The sequence below is a fragment of the Acartia tonsa genome, chromosome 2 (assembly GCF_053477335.1).
Source record: "Acartia tonsa isolate MP-2025a chromosome 2, ASM5347733v1, whole genome shotgun sequence".
NCBI classification, from domain to species: Eukaryota; Metazoa; Arthropoda; class Copepoda; order Calanoida; family Acartiidae; genus Acartia; species Acartia tonsa.
In genome coordinates, this window is record NC_137261.1 from 1528347 (window position 1) to 1552566 (window position 24220).

Consider the following 24220-nt stretch of genomic DNA (forward strand, 5'->3'; position numbering starts at 1 on the left):
CGAATCAAAATTGTAGGTAAATTTGTTGAAAAACTGCTTAAAAACAGGATAATGTTTATGGACATACTTACATTTTTGGACTTGATTATAGAGTTGCTTGGCTTATAATATTGTTCTTTGTTGTCCCAGGAATCAATATACCAAAAATCAGATCAAACGGATAATTAAAACACTTGAAAATTTGTTGTTAAAAAAGTAGAAAAATCAACATGTTTAAAATGGACGTACGGACATTCTGGTAATGATTATAGAGTTGCTACGCTTTCTAAATCGTACCCAACTACTATAGGAATCATCATGCAAAGTTTGAAATCGATAAGACAATTCTAACATGCCTAAATTAACGAATAAAAGCTATCTATCTCGGACGGACGGACGTACGGACCGACCCTAATTATAGAAAATCTTCGCTTTTAAAAAGACGGAATATGTCGCCTCTATATCATGAATAAGAAAACTTAAAATGATAAGATCTAATTCAAATAAGCTCAAGTACCACAAAAACAAGGCATTATAAAAATATCTAGGATATAAGAATAGTTAGAACTTCTATAAACTATTTAAAAGATGAATTATTCCAGTATTAATTCTTAGTAATATACATTATGTTAACGACAACTTTAGACAAATAGGCTCAATAATTGCACTGAGACCAGGAATAAGTTATAGTCAACAAGCGAAATAAATATAAAATAATAATTAGGGGGCAGATAAAAGGTCGTCAATTCTACCAAGTTTTGCCCCCCAAGGACAGCTGAAAATCAGGTATAGATTTCATGTTTTTTTTCTAATTAATTCGTTGTTAAGTCGCATTATTATTTTTAAATTGAAATTTGTTTTTAAATATATCCAAATTAAGAAAAAACTGTCTATTTACTGTTCTGTTAATGTAAATATAAAATTACAACATTATGTAAAAGGATAAAAAGTAATTTTTTGTGTGAATTTAGCTTGGATTATAAAAATTCCAAAACTTTGTTCTAAACCACTGATTTTCAGATACAAACAGGTACGTTATAGGATCAAAGTTGTTAAATTTAAGACAAGGACAATCACGTGCATAAGAATACCCGCGGGCCGCGACCGTGGCTCAACATGTAGTGCATACGCTCGTAGTCAGGGGAGGTGATAAATTCGCATTATATAGTAAGCGTAATGGAAATGCCTTGGTCAAAAACAGGCGCAACTCATTGCCATGCACAGCTAAGACTTTTCAGTCAAACGTCGGGCAATCAAAGAGATGGTTGTTTAATGGGTGTTACTTAACATAATACTCCGGGTTTACCTGGGTTGTTGGACCTACCTGACGTTAGAATGTACCAACATAAGAAACTGAAGTAATATGCAAGCATGTTATGTACAACATTTAACATTGATTGAGAGAAGATAATTTTTTCACTTTGTCTAGCCGTCTGTAACAAGTAACGCAATGGGGAAATGTGCTTTTCTTAGCTGTTATGTAAGGTAGACAACTAATTTTAAAACAAACATTTTCTGTACCAATGAGAATCCAATAAATAATTTTCACTGGTGTGTCGTTCTGTCAATCATGCTATGTGATTTTATATGACTACTGAACATTCGCACTGGTACTGCTATACAAGCTTCAAACTTCATAGTATTTGAATTTTATAATGTTTACTTAAAAATATATACTTTGAGGAAATCTATCTTTGTACAAATATTAGCCATGTCAGAAAGACAACTATAAAAATCTCCATATAATTTTCAACTTTAAAACAACTGCCACAAAAAAGTTGGTTATCTTAGTTTTAGTTAATTGCTCTTCTGTGTTGTTCAACATGCTTTTTAGGCTCATTAAAATTTTAGGCTTGGGACAGTTTTTTTTTCAGGGCTTTTGTTACAACTTTGGCACTCCTCCTCCTTGCCTCTGCCCGTGGGGTGAGGCAGGGAGGGTGGGTGTTTGGGGGGTATATAAAAGTGGAATGGTGGTAAAATAAGATTTCTTACTAAGGTTAGAAAATTCAAAGCAATATTTCGACTTTTTTTTTGTAAATTTTAAAGAAGAAAAACATACCAGCATTGTAAGAGTCAAAATGAATGAATCATTAGAAGAATTTGTTGAATTTTGATAATAGTTGAAACATTTAAACTTAAAGTATTTTATTCTTGATGGTTTTGAGAAAGAGAACATGTAGATTGGGACAAAATTTAATGATGCTCCAGTTTCTTAGACTTGTCAGACTTCATTTAGAATATTTTTAGGCAAATCTATGAATTTTACACCATTTGAGTGTACTGAAAAGAATGAGAAATTAAATCATTTTTAATTAAAATCTTTTTTTATCAGAATGTTTACTTTTTTCATTTTCATATTATCTCAAACCTGCCCAGGGCCACTAAAACATTGCATACACATATATTGAGCTACTTTAGTTTTCTTTTATGCAGGATTATTTATCTATGGGTGAGGGAGGGGGGATAGTAAAGTTCAGTGATCAGTATATTTTTTATATTCTCCAGGGTCCCCAAAAAATGTTACACCAATTAATATCTAAATTAATATCTAAAGAGATTAGACAATGTCCGATTAATTAATGTACATCCCCAATGATGATACACAATATTACCCATTCTGTAATATATAATTAATGGTTGAAACGTTTGGACTCTCAAATGAAGGGTATAAATTTAAAATTTCCAAAGGTTGTTAAACAAACGAATATGAAAACGTTATTCTAAAACCTGGGGGGGGGGGGGTGGTGTAATAAGCTCAATGTCCCCTCCCTCCTTGAATTAATTAACATTCTAGATTGATGGTTACCGATTTTTAAAGTTTTTTTCACGCTAAATTTCTACTTTTGTTATCATGCAACGCAGGCAATTGCAGAAACTTTTAATTTAAGATGGAGGCCTGGGGTAACAAAACTAGTATTAATTTTATGATTTTTTATTTTGCTATTCGTGGAAAATTGTCTGAAATATGATGACGCGTTTTTTTTTATATAGCTGAGGCCGGTTCTAGTCCATCAGGTATTTATCGGTTTTAGAAGCCTTACTTGAAATGAAATAAGTGTTTCGTGTATTATGACTTATTTTTTACTGAGACACCCTGTTATCTATTTTTGGTTACATAGAAGGTGTTTTAACTTATGTACACACTCACACATACATACTCACACACAAGACCCCTTAGTCAGGGGTTATCTCATGAATAAATGAATTATTAAAAAATTGAAAAGAATGCTCAGGAATATCAATTTTATTTTTTGATTTGTTTACAATACCCGCTTATTGAAGTGTTATATCTTACTTATATTTTGTTGTGTAGAACTGAATAAACTTTTTTTCTCATCAAACATTAATTTTTCAATCCTTATGTCCCTGTGTTATCTATCCTAAAATCTATGTACCAGATTAGTATTTGTAGCTTTTAAAAACAAGAGAAAGATAATTTAACCTAAAACAAGATAAGAGAATTGTAAAATTGTTCATTATATTACTACAGGACCTTGTTATAACCATGTAAACAGTTTTTAAAAGCGAAGCTTTTCTATAATCAGGGTCGGTCCGTACGTCCGTCCGTCCGAGATAGTTAGCTTTTATTCATTAATTTAGGCATGTTAAAATTGTCCTATCGATTTCAAACTTTGCATGGTGATTCCTGTAGTAGTTAGGTACGACTTAGAAAGCGTAGCAACTCTATAATCGTTACCAGAATGTCCGTACGTCCATTTTAAACATGTTGATTTTTGTACTTTTTTAATAACAATTTTTTATGTGATAAAATCATCCGATTGATCTGATTTTTTGATTACTAATTCCTATTACAATAAGGTACAATATTATGAGCGAAGCATCTCTATAATCAAGTATTAAAAATGTCAGTATGTCTTTAAACAGAATTCTATGTGTAAGAAGTTTTGCAACAAATTTACCTATAATTTTGTCAAACCTTTTATTTTCATATTTTGTATATTCAGTTCTGACACTCAACAAAAGTTAATGTTCGTCTGTCATATCGTTTCAGAGCTTCGCTTTTATGGATGTTGTCATCCTTGTTTTTTCTCTCTCAAGGGTGTTATACTTTCAGGTTTGGAGTATAAAACACAAAAAATATAAAATTAAAGCTAAGATTGTGTTGGAAGGAATTTCAGTGTTTTTATTCCTACCTGTAAATTGACACACGAACCCCCCTCCCCCTATTTTAAACATGTTTCTAGCCCCTGCAGAGGGATCTAACCCTGTGGGACTCTATAACTACTGGATACTACCCAGGGGCGTCCAAGCTTTTTCATTTGGGAGGGGGTAAAAATTTGAAAATAAAAATTTAGGGGGGGGGGGTAATCTTTATATCATAGAGGGAAGCTTTTTTATTTGGGGGGGGGGGGGGGTAAAATTTGAAAATCCAAAATTTTTGGGGTGCCTACGGGAATCACCCCTTTACCCCCCCTTGGACGTCTATGATACTACCCTAATTTTTATTTAACCTAGACTTATCTGAATTAAGCATAAAAAGTAATTTTTAAAAGCAAAGCTTTTCTATAATTAGGGTCGGTCCGTCCGTCCGTACGTCTGATATGGATAGCTTTTTTCGTTAATTTAAGCATGTTAGAATTATCCTATCGATTTTAAACTTTGCATGGTGATTCCTGTAGTAGTTAGGTACGATTTAGAAAGCGTAGCAACTCTATAATCATTACCAGAATGTCCGTACGTCCATTTTAAACATGTTGATTTTTTACTTTACTTTAACAACAAATTTTTATGTGATCTAATTATCCGATTGTTCGGATTTGTGGTATTCTGATTCCTGGAACAACAAAGTACAATATCATAAGCAAAGCATCTCTATAATTAAGTCCTAACAATTTAAGTATGTCCATAATCATTATCCTGTGTCAAGAAGTTTTATAAAAAATTTACTCACAATTTTGCTTTGACTCTTATTAATTTATATTCTGATTATTCAGTTCTGATACTATTCAAGTGTTAATGTCCGTTTGCCCTACCGTTTCAGAGCTTCGATTTTATGGATGTTGTCATCCTTGTTTTTTCAACAAATTGTGGTTCAAATATGATATCAGAGAAAACTACTGAAACTTATCTGAAACCTGATTTTTCATAGCTGACTCATTACACGAACGAAATGAAAAAATGATGCCCCTTCCTTTCAAAATCTGTACACAATTTCAACCAATGCCGTGACCCGGTTGTTCTTCCACTGTTATCCTATTGGCTGGTTTAGAGAATGTGTCTCTAGTTTAACTCTATTCATAATAAGGAATTTTTACAAATTCACGCAACCTAGATCAATAATATGAAATAAATATCTCTCATTCACGAAACCTTTGATCAAATACTATATACTTTTGGCCTACCTAATGTTAATTAACAATATTAATTTACACTCTTTATTACATAAAATATCATAATCATATAAATTTGATTCATCACAATATAAAAAAATCAGGGAGAGGACAAGTAAACTTTAATTTTTTTTTCGAATTTGCCAGTGAGATAGTATAGATAAAATGATTCTCACACCCTTTACCAAAAATAGTTTTAAACAAATTTTTTTCCATAATAAGTAGGCGGAAGATGATTTTTTAACCATAAAATTTAAATAAATCTAAGTTACATGTCACCTTTCCTTTAAGTAAATACATATCTTTTTATTTTGGTTTCTTAAATCACACTTTTAAATACTTTTATTTAATTCTGGGACATGATATAAGCGATTTTAATCAATCATAGCTACTTGAAAAGTAATTTGTCAAAGAAAAATGTCCAAAATATATCCAAACACAGAACATCATGGTTAAGACTGATTCAAATCGCCAAATTTATGTCCTTATTATTGCCCAAAATTACAGATTTTCAAAAATTTTGTACTGTTATAATTTTTAATTTGATCTTTAAATAAACGTTACAATACTTTGAAAAGTACTTTGATTGTCAATATAAAAGCCTTTTGATTGGTCTATTAATTTTATTTCAGAAGACACGTTAATTAATTCAAAATGAATTTTACTTTGTTTTAAATTATTTTTCTTAAGCACCGGTATACATTACATAATACATATACAAAAAAGTTTTTAAATATCATTAAAAAGCACAAAAAAAAATCACTATTTTCCACATTAAAATAAAACAAAGTCACTCAAAAATAAAACACGGTTATTGCAAATTGTCTATGATAAAAGCAACCTTATTAATTGCATAAATAAACGTTTGTCCACTTTGAACGGCTGAACATCATTGATCCTGTGTATTACCGATGAACGTGTTGATCTAGTAGGAATGCCCGTTGACCGGGCTTTCATACTTGACTTGCGGCTGTTCTAAACTTTGGTGATGATGTCCCTGCATAGCTCCTGCCGGTGACAGGCTCAGATGAGACAAGTGCGGGTTGTGGACAGACGGGTGAAGGTAGCTGCCACCGCCGCCTGTTGTCAGGTGTGATAGGGATGGAAGGCTACCGCCGCCGATTGTGGAGGTCAGGGGCGGTTGAAGGTCGGCGGACGGAGGTGGTGTTGGTAGACCTAAATATACAAATATTTAAAAAAAATAGAATAACGTTTTTATATAAAATAAAAAAAACCAAGGCGTAACATTTTTCTAATTTAGAAAAGTGTCATCGTTCTTCTCATACAAATTTAATGCAGATTTTTTTTGTGCCATTTGCAATAATTATAGACATTTAAAATAATTTTGGGCAATGTTTACTAGATCTTGATTGGTTTGGTCAAACTAGCAGAGTCCACAATTTAATCAATAATTCAATCAGCATAAAGGGTAATTTTGGTTATATTGGATATCTTCATTAATTGTTTTAACTATAAGATACCCTATAACATATAAGATCAGTGATTTTGTAAATTCTTCCGAAACAAGGATGACAACATCCTTAAAAGTGAAGCACTGAAACGGTAGGACAAACGGACATTTACACTTGTATAGTGTCTAAACTGAATAATCAGAATATAAATGTATAAGAGTCAAAGCAAAATTGTAAGTATATTTGTTGAAAAACTGCTTGATTCAAAATAATAATTTATGGACATACTTACATTTTTAGGACTTGATTATAGAGTTGCTTCGCTTATTAAATTATACTTTGTTGTCCCAGGAATTAATATACCAAAAATCAGATCAATCGGATGATTAGATCACATAAAAATTTGTTGTTAAAAAAGTAAAAAAATCAACATGTTTAAAATGGACGTACGGACATTTTGGTGATGATTATAGAGTTGCTACGCTTTCTAAATCTTACCTAACTACTAAAGGAATCACCATGCAAAATTTGAAATCGATAGGATAATTCTAACATGCCAAAATTAACGAAAAAAGCTATCCGTTACGGACGTACGGACGGACGGACGGACGGACGGACGGACCGACCCTAATTATAGAAAAGCTTCGCTTTTAAAAATATTTGTATGTATATTATGAAAATGCTATGTTGTGGACTTAGACAAAGGTCGTGTAATGAAAGGTTACCTTGATGTATATGCGGGTACCATTCAGTCAAATGTTGATTATGTTGATTTTGGTGATTAGGATTGCCATTATTGCCATGATCCTCAGAAGGGGTAAGGTGAGGGTTCTCCTCTCCTCCGTGAGAATACTGGGTGTGGGGGCCACTACTGCTGCTCCCAGGGAGCGAAGATGTGGGAGAGGAGGAGGTGGCCCCAACCTCTTCATCACTCTCCCCCTCACCCTCGCTATCAACGGAGGAACACGCCTGATTTGCAGCGGAATTCTTTCCATGTACCTACAGCAATAAAAGTTACATACTTAATACTTATTCACAGAAGAAAAAACAAGACTTTGACTACCTAGACTATTTCAATTTGTTAACAGAAAAACAGACTAAGTCATTATAATTATGAAAAACCGATCTTTTTTATATACTTGGAACAAGCTCTTGCTAATAGGCGACTTTATATTTTCGGCCATTTCCCTCAAAGTGCCTTGTTAAGCAACACAGAAACCGCAAATATATTTTTAAAAAAATGAAAATAAAGTAAGGGGGGGGGGGGTTAGGAGTGAGTTTTTTGAATTGTTTGTTTATTAGGGATCAGAGCTCGATAGGTTCTTTAAGGGAAAGCATTTGAGATAAAACCAATTTTTATTTTTTGTATAAAAATAAAAAGTCTACTTACCTTCATGTGTTTTCTCAGTGATGAAGGATGGGTGTAGGACTTGTCGCAGCCGCGCACCTTACACACATACGGTTTGTCAGACGTGTGCACGTGCGAGTGCTTCTTGCGATCGCTAGAGTTGGCGAACCGCCGGTCACAGCCGCTAAACTCGCATTGGAAGGGCTTCTCACCTGAAAATTAAAATATATCATTAGATTTTAAAATTTAAGCGTATCTGCTCTTTAAGTAAGCTCGGTTCAACAGTCTTTTTAGATATAGACATAATGCAAGCAGTGATATCAGGATTTTAAAGAGATAAGACAATGGCCGATAAATTAATGTAAATCACCAAAATTATCTATTCTATGGATTAAAATTAGTGGTTGAAACGTTTGAACCCTCATCTTAATGAGCAAACCGATTAAAATTCACTCAAGTCCCCAGAGTTGTTAAGCCAACGCATAAGAAACTGTTATTATTAAACTTTGGGGCCCATTGTCCTCTCTTTTTTTGAGTATTACCAAGGTTTAAGACGTGTAATCTAAATAACCACTAGATTTAAAACCTTTAAGAGTTGATGTCATTTTTTCTAGAAAATTTCACGCTATTTCTTACAAACAATGTACCAGGAAGAAAGGAATAAGTAAATTTATGAAAAGTAAGTATTAGTCATTTATCGCATTTATTACAGGCAGCCTTCATGTATATTAAAATGAAAAAAAATTTATAAGATTTAAACCAGTTTTTTTTAGCCCCGAGGGTACAAAGGCCCGGTCTAACAAATCTGGTATTAATTTAGTGATATTTATGTAATTTTCTATGAAAATTTTCTGTATATGATGCTATACATGTTTTTTTTTCAGTATGGCTGTTCTAAATCTGTTCTATTACAGCTGATATCAATCGGTTTCGATGCTATACTAGCAAAATTAGAGTAAAATTAGGGAGAAAGAAATAACTGTATCTCCCCATCGCAACCACCTTGCGCAACCTTTCTATTGGGTCATTGAAAATCAACCAATGGTGTCGTTTATATTAACGCAGCCAAGTAGCAAAAAATAATTTAGAAGCAGACGAAAGAGGTCTTTGAAAAATGTTGTCTGTATATACATCTATTATACTATAGATCTGTTTTAGCAAACAATTTTAATTTTAAGTTTCTGACTGATTATGACGTAACAAAAAAAATTAGCCAATGAGAGGCCGTTATTGACCAATGGTAAAATTTATAGTGGCCTCTCATTGGCTAATTTTTTTTGTTACGTCATAATCAGTCAGACACTATTACTGTGTTCTATAGATCTGTTCTAGCAAACAATTTTTATTTTATTTTTCAAAGTAAGATATCTAATCATTATATCATTAAGATAGCTTTATGTCAGCCTTCACCAGTTTTGCACATTGGCATACAATTTAAATTAAAATTTGATTTATGGAGTCTTTTCATCGTTTGTACTATTCCAGTAACCGATGAAAATCCGCTGTGTTAGAACCGGTTCTCAGACATACTGAAAAATCATGTATCATATCGTATTATAGACATTTTCCTATGATTACTAAAAAAACAAAAAATCAATACCAGTTTCGGTTCCTCGTGGCTAACAAAACTGGTTATAATCTTATAATTTTTCATTACGATGTTCGCCGAAAGCTGTCTATAACACGATGCGATAAATAACTATTCTTTAACCCTGAAAAATAGCCATCTAGCAAGAAAAAATTTGTGCAATTTTCAACTATTACCTTGATTACCTTAAATGGGACTAAACATTATCAAGCGACACGCACATTAAAATAGCTAAATTTGTTACTTTAAAGTTTGGTAATAAGGAGAAATTAGAATAGTTTCATTTTTTATTAATGACATTTGCTAGGGGTACTGTATTTTAATTCACAATGATTTCCTCTAGAGGGGCTGACCTACACCCTAACACTATTCTTCTACCTGTGTAAAACTAATAAAAAGCTTTCTCGTATTCATTCGAATCCGGTGGATAGGAACCGGTTCTCATCCATACGAAAAAACTATGTCTAGCATCGTATTATATCCAGCTTTCTGCGAATATAAAAATGTGCAATCATAAGATTAAAACCAGTTTTTTTAGCCGGTGCCTTCGGCACCTCGGGGCTAAAAAAATCTTAAAATTGTACACTCTATATCCGCGGAAAGCCGTTTATAATACGATGCGAGAAATAACTATTCTAGAACTTGAATAATGAATAATGTTTAACGGAGGTTCGGATGGGCAGCTTCTATACACTCCAATGGAGGGGCTAGTTGTCATAAAAGTAAAACCTCTATTTTTTAACCTTATATAACAAAATTCTTGTTTAATAACAAGAAATATGAAAAGTATCATAACGATAAAATTATAAAATTGTGATAAATAAATCAGATTTTTAAAACTTTCTTAAAATCAAAAGAATTTGAATCTTAGGTTTTTATCAAATACATTTTTATGTCAATTATGTCCATAAGTAAATAATTGTTACTTAAGTAAAAACGTAAATCAGAAATAAAAAGAAAAACTTTTTTCTAACTAAAAAAGTAAAATTTTGTAATTCAATTCTAAATTTAGCATGCAACAAAAACGCACACGTTTAAATTCATTTTAAATTGAATTAAACTTATATTTAATAACTAGAGTTGGCTCGATATAATTATCTCCCTATTGGCTAGTTTTCTATATGCATATCTATTTCTCAATAAATCTATTTTCCTCACCCGGCATTACTATCTAAAAGAAAGTAAATATTTAATAATTTAAATGATTTTTAAAAGATTTTTTAAAATTATATTTTTTTCTTTACATTACCATCACCAAAGGGTTAATGATGATGATTACAATTTTAGTTTAATATTTGAACACACAAAATGTCGCCACAATCGAATTCTTTTAAAATATAGTTTTCTTAAATTTATCATATTATAAATTTAAATTTTCTTTTTTATGATTAGAAATTAAATACATCAATATAAGGTAAATAGCAACATGAAATGAAAAAAATGAATTTATTTTTAATAAAGTAAAATAATGGGTCTTATCGTTCTGGGCAATGAGAGTTTATTATGGATTATTGGAGCACTATGAGTTTTAATCATATATTCCTTGGAAAACTTGAGCTCGTTTATAGACATTTATTTCCTATATAGATCTGACATGGATCTTGAAGCAATTAAGCAGGCCGTTTTGTACATGTTAAAAATTGGAAGATTTCATTAAATAAAAGTAATCGCAAATATACTTAGTAAATAAATCTGACATATTCTTCTTGGTTTTGTGGGAATTTTTAAATATTTTGAAAATTGAAATTTCAACATAGGAATTTCAACAACAACCCGTAGATTATTACTTTTATGTACATTCATACTGTGTTATATGTATGTATGTATTTGTGTTTTCCTCTTTAATTCATTTTTAAAAGCGAAGCTTTTCTATAATTAGGGTCGGTCCGTCCGTACGTCCGAAACGGATAGCTTTTGCATGGTGATTCCTTTAGTAGTTAGGTACGATTTAGAAAGCGTAGCAACTCTATAATCATCACCAAAATGTCCGTACGTCCATTTTAAACATGTTGATTTTTTTAATTTTTTTAGCAAAAATTTTTTATGTGATCTAATCATCCGATTGATCTGATTTTTGGTATATTGATTCCTGGGACAACAAAGTATAATTTAATAAGCAAAGCAACTCTATAATCAAGTCCTAAAAATGTAAGTATGTCCATATACATTATCCTGAATCAAGCTGTTTTTCAATAAATTTACTTACAATTTTGCTTTGACTCTTACACATTTATATTCTGATTATTCAGTTCTGACACTATACAAGCGTTTGTCCTACCGTTTCTGTGCTTCGCTTTTATGGATGTTGTCATCCTTGTTTTCAATAGGCTCACACCAACACCCCCCTCCCCCCCAAGAAAATTATTTATGGGAGTTTCTTATTATGCAAAAACAATGACAGTCTCTATTTTTGATTGCCCTACATAGTAAAACTAAAAGGATTTGGGTGTGTTTTTTTCTGACCGTTGAACCGATAAAGTTCTTCTTTACAGTGTAGCTTCTCATAGGTCTGGCTATATTGGGGGAGGGTACAACCATCCTTCTAAGAAAAATATTCAAAAATAAGACGTAACTTCCAAGTCAGTAAAGGGTTCGTGTAATAACTTAAATACATTAATGTATAAAATTCCTTAAAATAGAGAATATGCTTCTATTAATTGAGAAATGGTCAGTCAGAATGTCTGGCTTTCACGAAAAGCAGAAAAATAGTTTTTGCTTTATAAATTAGACATTCAGGATTTATTTAGTTTAAAAATTGACACTTTCCTCTTTTACAGAGTAAAGAAAATTTCTTCCGTTAGGGCCAGGTTTAGATATATTTTTAGTTACATAAATATAAAAAGAAGGCTTCATATTTTTTAGTAGCGAAGCTACTCTATAATTTGTTTAATTGTAGATTATGATAAGATATTATATTACTGGCAAGACTCATCAATTCTGTGGATTTTTTTTGTTTTGTTTAAGTTGTAAAAAGGGTTTCTAAACGTACTAATTTAAATTGCATGTCACTTAAAATTTTTTGGCAAACAAAATCTCCACAATTTTGAGTGAAAATATTACACTTTTCAAAGGGTTTCTTCAAACATTATAAGATGATACATTAACAACATTGTAGAAGTCTTTTTGTGACTCGAATTGAAATGTAATATTTCTTTTTTTTCTAACTTAAAAAACAGCATTTAGTTTTGACAAGGATTTACAGTTCTCGTGTCTAAGATACAAACAGTCAGGAAATTGCCCCCCCCCCCAAAAAAAAAACAACAAAACAACAACTCCCCCTTAAACCTATTCCATCCATACTACATCGTTATTTGTCTCCCTCTCTCTTGTTCTCATTAAACCCCTTTTTACCCATACTAAATTTTAGTAAGTTTTGTAAGGGCGAGAAAAAGTAGCCAATATTTTGAACATTGGACTAGATTTGTTCATTCATTTATTTAAGAATATATTTTTCTAATAACTGTTAGTTATACTTATCTAATAAGTTAAAGTTAGTGTTAGAAAATTATATTTTATGTTAAGAAATATATTATTAGTATCTTAAGTAATTCAAACTAATATTTTTGGAAATTTTTCTCCAATTAGTTGAATTTTGGCCCATAGTATGTGCATATCCTGTATAGAGGGTGAGTAGAATGGACACACACGATCACTGTGTCAGTTTTACAACTTACAACTTATATAGATCTAGCTTGCCAAGTTGTCAGGAATATTGGGATATACAGACACAGTCTTTTTAAAGAACTTTGAACTTAAAGGTACCTTGCAAAGTGTACAGGAATTTAGAGGTATAGAAACTATTTTATTTTACTTGCTACATATTATGCATAGCTAGCTTGCTAGCATATTAAATGTAAATAAGATGGCACTGAAACTCGCCTCTCTTATTTTGAAAATAAATTGAAATTAAGGAATTTAAGGGGGGGGGGGTATAGTTTTCCCCCTGTGCCTACTACTGGCTACACATTACCTAACCTGACACAAATAAACAAACAGTTGAAAAACTACCCTTCCCGCCATAATTGATTAAATTCAAAATAAAATAAGAGGGTAGGATTGTGATCGACTAGGTCTTTGCAGAAAACCTAATTCCTTCAGCCCTGAGAAGCATCTGAATGTGTTTTAGAAGACACATATATGTATGTTGTCAAACTACCAGATTTATACTACTCTGTCACACAGTAATACAATACAATTGTTTTATTTTTTATTGACTTGTCCCTCGCAGTTACCATCATGAGTCTGTAATGCAGCTACTCAATAATAAGTTTCTACTAAGCTTTTAAGGTTTTCCTTATTTATGTGTAAACAGCTAAGTATAACATAAACTAAGGTTCCTTTAACTTTAACTAGCGGTTTCGCTCCTAGCATTTATGATTTTGTATTCGAAGGAGTAAGAAAAGTAGGAAAATAGCCTAAAACCAAACTTAGATATAAAAATTAGATAGCCTAAAACCACCCAGAGCCCCTTGTGAAGCTACCATAAAAGGAAGAATTCAATCGGTTTAGTAGAATTTTAATTTGATATTTAAAAAAAATATTACCAAGAAAACCAGTCTTTGGAAATTACTGTTCTTTCTTGCAACTTCCTCTAACCCTTCCAAAAATACGCGTCTATTGGGGGGGGGGGGGGGTTGAGGGAAGCAAAAAAGTCAATATAAGATGGGTATCTATAATACAAAGTAGAATGATGTCTGTCCGTCCGTCTGTCCGTCCGTCCGTCTGAAGCTTAAGATCTCGGTAACCACTGAACTGATTGGATTCTACTCTTCAGGGTATATACCTACTGGTCCTGTGGTGGTTTTAGGCTATTTTCTTGGGGGGGGGGGGGGTAGGACACTCCCAACCCTCCCAAAAAACAAAAAATCCCCCCCTATTTTTTTTTTTTTTTTCTTTTTTTTGCAGAAGATTTCCTAGGTCCTTTATTTTTTTTTGCAGAAGATTTCCTAGGTCCTTTATTTTTTTTTGCAGAAGATTTCCTAGGTCCTTTATTGTTTTTTTGCAGAAGATTTCCTTGGTCCTTTACGAATTTCACCTTAATTTTTTTTTGATCACCTCTAGGGGCAAAGCCCCTAGAGGCTAGGGGCGAAGCCGCTAGTGTAACATAATAGAACAAATAATTCATTGGACACTATAAAACAAAACGACGCGACGTTTATAGTCTTTTAACAAACTAAATTAGAGAAATTTTGAATGTCATTTTTTCGTAGATTTTTTAAGTAGTGCATGTAAGAACTTTTAGTATTAAAAATTTATTTTTTTTCTGTTTACTATGAATAGCTGTCATGAATCATCGTATAAATATGCCACTTAGGATCAGTTAAAAGTTTTAAACTTACATGCAGCTTTAAAAAAAAACTTAGACAATCTGATTTCATGTTGTTTTGATTTTTCAAATATCATTTCGAGGGCGATTAGATAATATTTTAACTTTTCTCCTGTAATAATTAAAAAGTATAGTATATTCATAATAGAATTTTTCATATATTTTCATTATCTTCTTTAAAATAAACAGTGAAGTTTGTTTAAAAGTCAACACATTTTAATGCTTCATAATATACTTTCGCTAATATTCACTTTTTTAGATGTTGTCATTCTTGTTTTAAGCTTTTCTACAAGAATTTTAAATTCATTTCTCGTATTCATTCGAATCCGGTGGATAGGAACCGGTTCTCATCCATACGAAAAAACTATGTCTAGCATCGTATTATATCCAGTTTTCTACGAATATAGAAATGTACAATCATAAGATTAAAACCAGTTTTTTTAGCTGGTGCTTCCGGCACCTCGTGGCTAAAAAAACTAGTTTTAATCTTATAATTGTACATTCTATATCAGCGGAAAGCCGTTTATAATACGATACGAGAAATAACTATTTCATAACTAGATTAGTTAGTTTTTAAAATTTATTTCAATGAAACAAATAAATGACATTCTTAGATAAAAAAAAGGAAAACAATCTATTTTGCGCCAAAATTTAAAACATGAGGAACTATTTTAGTCAGCTGTGGCTTTTTAGCCCCCCTGGGGACATTGTAGACCCCCCTTGGGGCCTTTTTCCGGTCAAGGTGTCGTGTGTTGTATATGTTAACTAATGAGAAAAAATCAACCTTATTCGACGTTCACTCAAAGCCCAAAAATAATGGACTTAAAAGTGTATTAAACTGTATATAAGACATTTGCGAATATATTGATACCATTAATTTGCCTCTTAGATAGAAAAAAGTATGTTTTTTTAATATTTTTCTCTTGCTACAAATCAAATTTCAAATTTGAGTCACCAAAAATGCTAAACTAATTTTTGCTCTATAAGAATCAATTTTTGGAGTTAGAAAGTGCTTAATACCTCATTTTAATCGCCTGGCATTGCTTTATAATATACAGGTAATGACTTGGTTTTTTATGCAACAGCTGACTAAAAAATCGAGGTTTTGTGATAAACCCACTTTTGTTGTTGCTCCATAAATGATATTTTTTTCCCCAATTTTTTTGGCTGTAAAGGAGCTTTATATATTCATATAACATCCACCTAAATTTGACTTTTGATATTTTATTTATAACATCACCAGAGGGAATTGAATTTTGGAAAAAAAATATCAATTTATATTTTACACTGCTATGCATTGTTCTTGTTCTTGTTTCTAAAAAAAATTTATATTATAAAAAAGAGAATTATTTAACGCTTCTATAGGTATGTTTATCATTTTTCTAGGCTAAATATAACTATAATTACACCATTTTAAAGTTAGACATCATAACATATTAACACAATTATTGAATCGGTCTGTATTATTAAGCTGGCAACTCTTAAAACAGCTGCATTTCATTATCCTATTATATAAAGTAGTAATCTTTTTTGTCTTTAGCTTAAGATTTTGACCATACAGTATCTATTGAGTTCTGTGTTTTATGGATGCTTCTTATAGGACCCTGGATAGTTTTGGAATTTTGAAAAAAATATCAATTTATATTTTACACTGCTATGCATTGTTCTCGTTCTTGTTTCTAAAAAATATTTTTATAATTAAAAAGATAATTATTTAATACTTCTATAGGTATGTTAATCATTTTTCTAGTCTAAATATAACTATAATTTCAGCATTTTATAAACATCATTATATTCAAGTTATTAAAATTTTTAAATAAATATCAATATCAAGAACTATTGGAACAATTTTTACCATGCAAAACAAGGTGTTATAAAGTGTAGGATCCCTCACAATATCTATCTGTCAGTCTATAATGCATTACACATGTAATGCTAATAGAGAGGATGCTATAAGAGTGCTCTTATAATGTGAACTTCTCATAATTGAATGGGCTTCCTAAAACCAGAGACCATAAAGTTGGCCTAGTCACTACAAGGGGGAGTGCAGGAGTATCCAGGGGGAGGTGCTTGTAAAAGGGTAATTTTTTTTAGGGATGGGGGTTATCACCCCCCGAAATATATTATGGGGGGTATAAAACCAGCCTTTTAAAATTTTTTTTAATAGGAGTAAAGAAAATCCTTAAAACTTACAAATCTAGGAATCAAACTAGCACCCCAACCAATAATCGGTTCCATGCCAAATGTAGGAGTGGAAAAACATTGGAGGGACAAATGCTTGAGTCCCAAACGTCAGAGTGGAACAAACGCAGGAGTGGGACAATTGTTGGAGTGGACAAACACAGGATTTTTGGGACAAACATCGGAGTGGACAAACACAGGAGTCCCAAACTTTTTTTTCAATTTTGAATTTTTTTTATACAAACACAGCCCCCCCCCCCCTACCTTCATCCTGTTACTTTTCTTAGTTAGGTTAGGTTAGGATATAGGCTAGGGGGCTGAGCGCTGCAGCCATAGTCATTATTTTGTAGACAAGGGTATAAAAAATTTCAAAATTGTAATATTATTAAAATAGTAGACACTCCTAGGTTTTATTTAAGCAATGTCCACTCCAATGTTTTCCACTCCAACGTTTGTCCACCTTGATGTCTGCATTTGTCCACTCCAACATTTGGGACTCCTATGTTTGAGGTAGAACCCCAATAAGTAAATCTCAATAAAACTTGATAAAATTATGCAAAATATCAAAGTATTCAATCCCTGAATTTCAACCATCTAACATGAATAGGAGTAGAGAAAATCATGAAAACTTGAAATGTAGGAATCGATATAGCCCACCCCAGTTTTTTGGCAAATCCTAATGAAACTTGATGAAAATATGGAGTATTGATAGAGAGGGAGAATATTCAATCCATGAAAATTTCAGCCTTCTATCTTTTATAGAAGCCAAGAAAATATCGTTTTCCCCTTTCTGTCTCAGACAGACAGACATACCAATGAACAGACATACAGATGAATGGACAGACAATGGACGGACAAATATTTTGAATTATAGAGTAGCTTCACTACTAAAAAACTAAATAGGATAATTGTTGTACACAAATTGATTTCAGTATGTTTTAAATGAGCTTACTTAATCAAGGACATCCAAGCTTTTTGATTTGGGGGGAAGGGGGGGGATTGAAATATCTAAATTTGGGCATCCCCATGTTCATTTTGTGGGGTAATCTTTATATATTAGAGGTAAGGACGTCAAAGCTTTTTATATTTTTTTTTTTTGGGGGGGGGGAAGGGGAAGATTAAAAATTATGGGGTCGCCCCAAATTAATTAATAACCCTTAACCCCCTAACCCCCCCCCCCCCACCGGGACATCCCTTTACATAAAGTAATGATTATAAAGTTGCTAAGTACCTTACTGCTACAAAAATCATCTTCCAACATTTAAGATTAATTCTAACACGCCTGAATTAACAAAAAGAGCTAACCATGGCGTGGATATACACATCCTAATTGTAAAAATGTTTTGCTTTTTAAAATTGTAAATCAATTATTCAGGAATCATTTTACTTTGTTTTAAATTTACTAGCAGCTGCACTCCAAGCATCTAGGAGCTCTGTAATTAAAGGAGTAAGGAAATTAGTAAAATAGCCTTATACTTTACCGAAATCTTAAGCTACAGACAAAAAAGCTTTATATAATATGTATCAATTTGTAAAACTGCAAATGATAAAATATGACCTATTTTTTTCTCTTTAAAGATTCTCTTCAAACACCTCCCCCTTTTTATATAAAGATGATAATTCCCCCCCAACCCTAAGAGGATATAAGCAGTAAAAAACCCCACAGGGGGCACAATTTTTTAACACTTCTTTCTTATTTAGTCTTTTAAAAGGATTCAAAATGCATTGACATATATATACATTTTTTTTTAACTCTTATTTTATACATCTTAATTGGAACTGATGATCTATTTTTATAGAGAAACATATGTATTCCATCAATAAAAAGTTAAAAAATTAGGTGTGTTTATACATTTAATAATTACTATATATAATAGGATAATGAAATGCAGCTGTTTTAAGGGTTGCCAGCCTAATAATACAGACCGATTCAATAATTGTGTTAATATGTTAAGATGTCTAACTTTAAAATGGTGTAATTATAGTTATATTTAGCCTAGAAAAATGATAAACATACCTATAGAAGCGTTAAATAATTCTCTTTTTTATAATATAAATTTTTTCTAGAAACAAGAACAAGAACAATGCATAGCAGTGTAAAATATAAATTGATATTTTTTTTCCAAAATTCAATTCCCTCTGGTGATGTTATAAATAAAATATCAAAAGTCAAATTTAGGTGGATGTTATATGAATATATAAAGCTTCTTTACAGCCAAAAAAATTGGGAAAAAAAATATCATTTATGGAGCAACAACAAAAGTGGGTTTATCACAAAACCTCGATTTTTTAGTCAGCTGTTCCATAAAAAACCAAGTCATTACCTGTATATTATAAAGCAATGCCAGGCGATTAAAATGAGGTATTAAGCACTTTCTAACTCCAAAAATTGATTCTTATAGAGCAAAAATTAGTTTAGCATTTTTGGTGACTCAAATTTGAAATTTGATTTGTAGCAAGAGAAAAATATTAAAAAAACATACTTTTTTCTATCTAAGAGGCAAATTAATGGTATCAATATATTCGCAAATGTCTTATATACAGTTTAATACACTTTTAAGTCCATTATTTTTGGGCTTTGAGTGAACGTCGAATAAGGTTGATTTTATCTCTAATATATATTTTAAACTAAATTTGTCACCCAATAAATTTACAGGGATAAAAAGACAAATAAATAGACAGAAGTACAGGGATAAAAGAACAAATAAATAGACAGAAATTTGGCTTTTTTTCCAAACCATTGTAATCTTTTTCTTAATGTCAAGGTTTTCCATGGTTATATTAATAACTGTTAATTGAATTTAGGATAAACAAATATAAGCATAAATCAAAATGTATTGTATAAAAACAAAAAGACAACCTAACTTATTATTTATTTGTTTGTATTCCCAAAACAGAGGTAATAAAGTTATATGAGACTAAATAATAAATACATGTACTTGCAAACAAGCTTTTAGCAGAAAAAATACTTTATTTAAACGTTGTTCAGATTACCTAATGTTTAATATATAAACAATCAAAATAAAACATCTGTTTTAAAAGAAAACCATTTATTCTAAAAAAAATAATTATTCTATATCCAAAAAACGTTTATAAAAATGTGATAAATTATTTTATAAATGCAATACTCAGATTATCTTTAATATTGATGGTTTTATGTAAGAATAGAAAACAATATTGGTTTTGTACCAACTAAAATCTCCCTCTTATTTCTAATTTAAAAAAAAAACATTTTTTAGCCCCTGCAGGGAACTCTAACCCTGTGGGGGGCTCTATTTTTATCTGATAGCCTAAACATGTTTTTTTTTTGGAAAGTTTACTATTAGTAATGGGCGGGTTTTAAGCTATTGTTGTAGGGATAGGTTATCACCTAAAAAAGAAAACTGTAAACCCCCGAAATCAATCGTTTGGGAAGCATAATTATTGACCTAATAAGAGCCCCAAAAAATTATCTTTTGTTTTTAGGATACTTTAAAACGGTTGAAACTGTTGCAACATTAAAAATTAAAAAAAAAACATTTACAAGATAAACAAAAATTTGCATTTGTTTTTACACACACAAAAAAAACAAGGATGACAACATCCATAAAAGCGAAGAACTGAAAGAAACCGGTAGAACAAACGAATATTAACAGTTATAGAGTGTCAAAACTAATAAGCAGAATATTGATTTTAAATAAACATAATTGCATATAAACTTGTTGCATAGTTTTCCACCAATAAATCACAAAAAGGGTAATTTTGTTTATCAAAACTAGATTTATGCATTAATTTTTCGTCCATTGTCTTGTCACTTAAGATCTCTGGTAATTTTATCTTTTATTTAGAAAACATACAGAATTATAAAAATGGATGTATTTAATAAAAAAGTTAGAATTAATGGCGTTTTGCTCTAATTAACAGACTGTTACCATACCAATAACAAAGACATGAGACATATAAAGTTTGAAAGAATATAGTTTATATGAAGAAGAAGATATACTATTAACAATTATTTAAAAACCGTTTTTAAATGCAAAAAAATGCATATTGTGTAGTCAAAGGATAATTATTTAAAAGCTGTCCACAAAACCTTCCATCAAAAGATTAAAATTCGTAAAAATTGTAGTTTTTTGAGAAATAAAAATGAAATCCTAATATTTACTTCAAATGTTGGTATTGTCAATAAAACTATTTGTTTTCTAACCTCTAAGTTTCCCGATGAATGAAACCTAACCCTAGGGGACCTGCAGCTTTTTTTCAGGGTCAATGTTAAGCCGAGAAAATACAGACACCCCCTGCTGTTTGCCTGGGGTGTGTACACTCCCTCCCCCAACCCGCCCCGATACACTGCTGTAGCATTGTAAGCCCCTTTCTTTTTATATACTATGTAAACTGTTAGCATTATATACTACACTAGCGGTTGCGCCACTATTATCTAGGGTCTCTGTATTCAAAGAGGCAAGAACGTGGCAGAAAAATGGCCTAAAATCCACTCAAGACATATATAAGAAAAAGATTGAAACATCCATGAAAACAAAGCTTAATCAATTATGCATTTGGATAAAGTTGATAACACTCTTATAACATGACGAAGCCCAATCTGCGCAACTTTTGTACCACTTTTGATTCCTGTGACGTCATAAAAACGAGGGAGATGAAAGGAGAAGTGGGAAAAAAACCCTAAAAAAGAGATGAAGAATCCCTCATTTTTATGACGTCACAGGAATCAAAAGTGGTGCAGATTGGGCTTCGTCTTATAACATTGTACCTTATGGTTCAAGGTATCACCATTTTAAAAGTCAAGTTAATAGAATATTTTCTTTAAAACCTAAAATTACTAACTTTAAAATATTTCTAATGAAAGTTGTTACGCTTAGATTACTTCAGGAACCCTGTTGCAACGTTTGATATGAACAAAACTGTACGTTATGTATGAGAGGTAAACCTAACTTCCTCTATGTTATACAGGCAAACCTAATTCAAAACTTTCTTATACAAATTGCTAAATTTTTTACTTCTATAATTCTGCAAACTTATGATAATTTCGATAATTTTTTTTTATCATGATTTTATGGTTACATTAGCTTTCTTTTATTATTAAATTCAACTCATATTTGTGTGTGCGATTTGAAGCATAAATTTTTAAGGGCATAGCTAGGATAATCTACCAAAAGTTAGGAAATATTTTAGGTTTGCCAACATCACACCAAAATAATCTAATATTTCTGAAGTATTTTTAACATAAAGCAGAAGTCTTTCAGTTCAAAAGTTTCTCAGATCTTTTGCTACAAATAATTAGACATCAAAGCTCTTTGTATAATAATTTTTTTTTCTTTTGTTGAATCTAAAAGAAAAGTTAATTTTATTATGCTTATATGTTAACAGTTAATTAATAACTTAATAAATTCTTGGCATGTATTGCCAATAAAACTATTTGTTTTCTCTTTCTAGAATAAAACTTCAAAGTCTCAAATTTGATTAATGATTGGGGGTAACCAAAATATTTGCTCCATATTTGGAAATAAGAATTTTGGACAACACAAGTGTATAGTGCCATTGTTTAGAACTATTTATACAGTATACATAGATTACTTGCAGTTATAGATATTTTTTTTTGTTTTTCAAATTATGTATTTCATTTAAAGTAACATATACAGATGTAAGTGTTGATGTAAATTTAGCAAGCTTTAAGAAATCTTTTTATAGGAGGTGTCCTCGTCGCGTTTTCAGATTAATGTTCACTCAAATTTTGTATTCTATTGTGTCCAATTTATCCCTGTGGAAAACTAAAGTTCAGTATCGGTGTCGGTAATCTAGACGGTTTTTACAGGGAAAAATATACTTCTAAACTTGTTAAATTATTATTAAGGGGGAGATAGGTTGTGCTAAAATTCCGTAAAGGTGTGAATTCTAAGGCTTAAAAACAGTAGTAGATCGATAATATTCACTAAATATGTGTATTCTTTATTGAAAAGAACTGTAGACAAATTTTTTTAAAGTTAACATGAATTTTATCATTCTACTATAGTTTATAAGCCTTAAAACTCACACCTATACCGAATTTTAGCACAACCTACCTCCCTCATCTATTTATGTGTTTTTGTCATTTTGATAATTAAGATCCCAATAAAATTTTGTGTATTTAATATTTATCATATCAATAAATATGTAGCTATCATGTCATTAAAATATCATTATGTTGATATCATATCAGCAATCACCCTCTTTCCAATGATGTCAATAAAATATTACATCCCAAAAAATTCATGTCAATACTTTATTGATATACTATCATATAAAGCAGAAAGGTTTTTATGTCTGAATCTTAAGATTTCATGATTACTGAACCGAATAATTTAAGGAAATCGGTAATGGTTTTAGGTTATTTTTCTACTTTTCTCTACCCCTTTGAATATTCATCCCTGAAACAATGGCTTTGAATCAAATAATTTCAACAAAAAAGTTCCAAAAATAATGTTCCTCTTTATCATAACTCTTACCCTTTTTATAATACTAGCGGCTTTGCCCCTAGCCTCTAGGGGCTTTGACCCAAGAGGTGATAAAATTTTTTTTTAGCGAAATTCGTAAAAGGACCAAGGAAATCTTCAAAAAAAAAAATGGGGGGGGGATTTTTTTGTTTTTGGGGGGGTTGCCAAGAAAATAGCCTAAAACCACCACAGGACCAGTAGGTATATTCCCTGAAGAGTAGAATCCAATCGGTTCAGTGGTTACCGAGATCTTAAGGGACGGACAGACAGACGGACAGACAGACAGACAGACAGACAGACAGACATCGTTCTACTTTGTATTATAGATATATTTCTTTCATCATTTGTGAGCGAAAGAAGGATTTTTTTTTAAAAATGTGTTTCTTAGGGTGACTTTGTTAGGTCATTTTAACTTAAACAATTAACTTATACTAATTAATATATAAATCTTCTTCTCTCTACTATTTTGCAAACTAGTAGCTTCGCCCCTACCCTAAATATCTTTTTATACGGGGAGTAGGCCGCTTGAAAACAGTATTTTTTGTGGGTATATTTATTTCTGGGA

At 31.3% G+C, this 24220-nt stretch overlaps 1 protein-coding gene across 1 annotated transcript in view; it reads right to left on the bottom strand.

The window, feature by feature from the left end:
• Window positions 1-5360: 5360 nt before the first annotated feature.
• The window catches only part of LOC145312673 (uncharacterized), a 63027-nt gene continuing 44167 nt past the window's right edge, over window positions 5361-24220 (bottom strand). The window contains exons 6-8 of the mRNA XM_080151932.1: window positions 8133-8302; window positions 7468-7741; window positions 5361-6506 (exon numbers count right to left, since the gene is read on the bottom strand). Of these exons, the coding sequence (XP_080008058.1) occupies window positions 6256-6506; window positions 7468-7741; window positions 8133-8302 (695 nt within the window). The 3' untranslated portion in view covers window positions 5361-6255. The remainder of the gene's footprint in view (window positions 6507-7467; window positions 7742-8132; window positions 8303-24220) is intronic.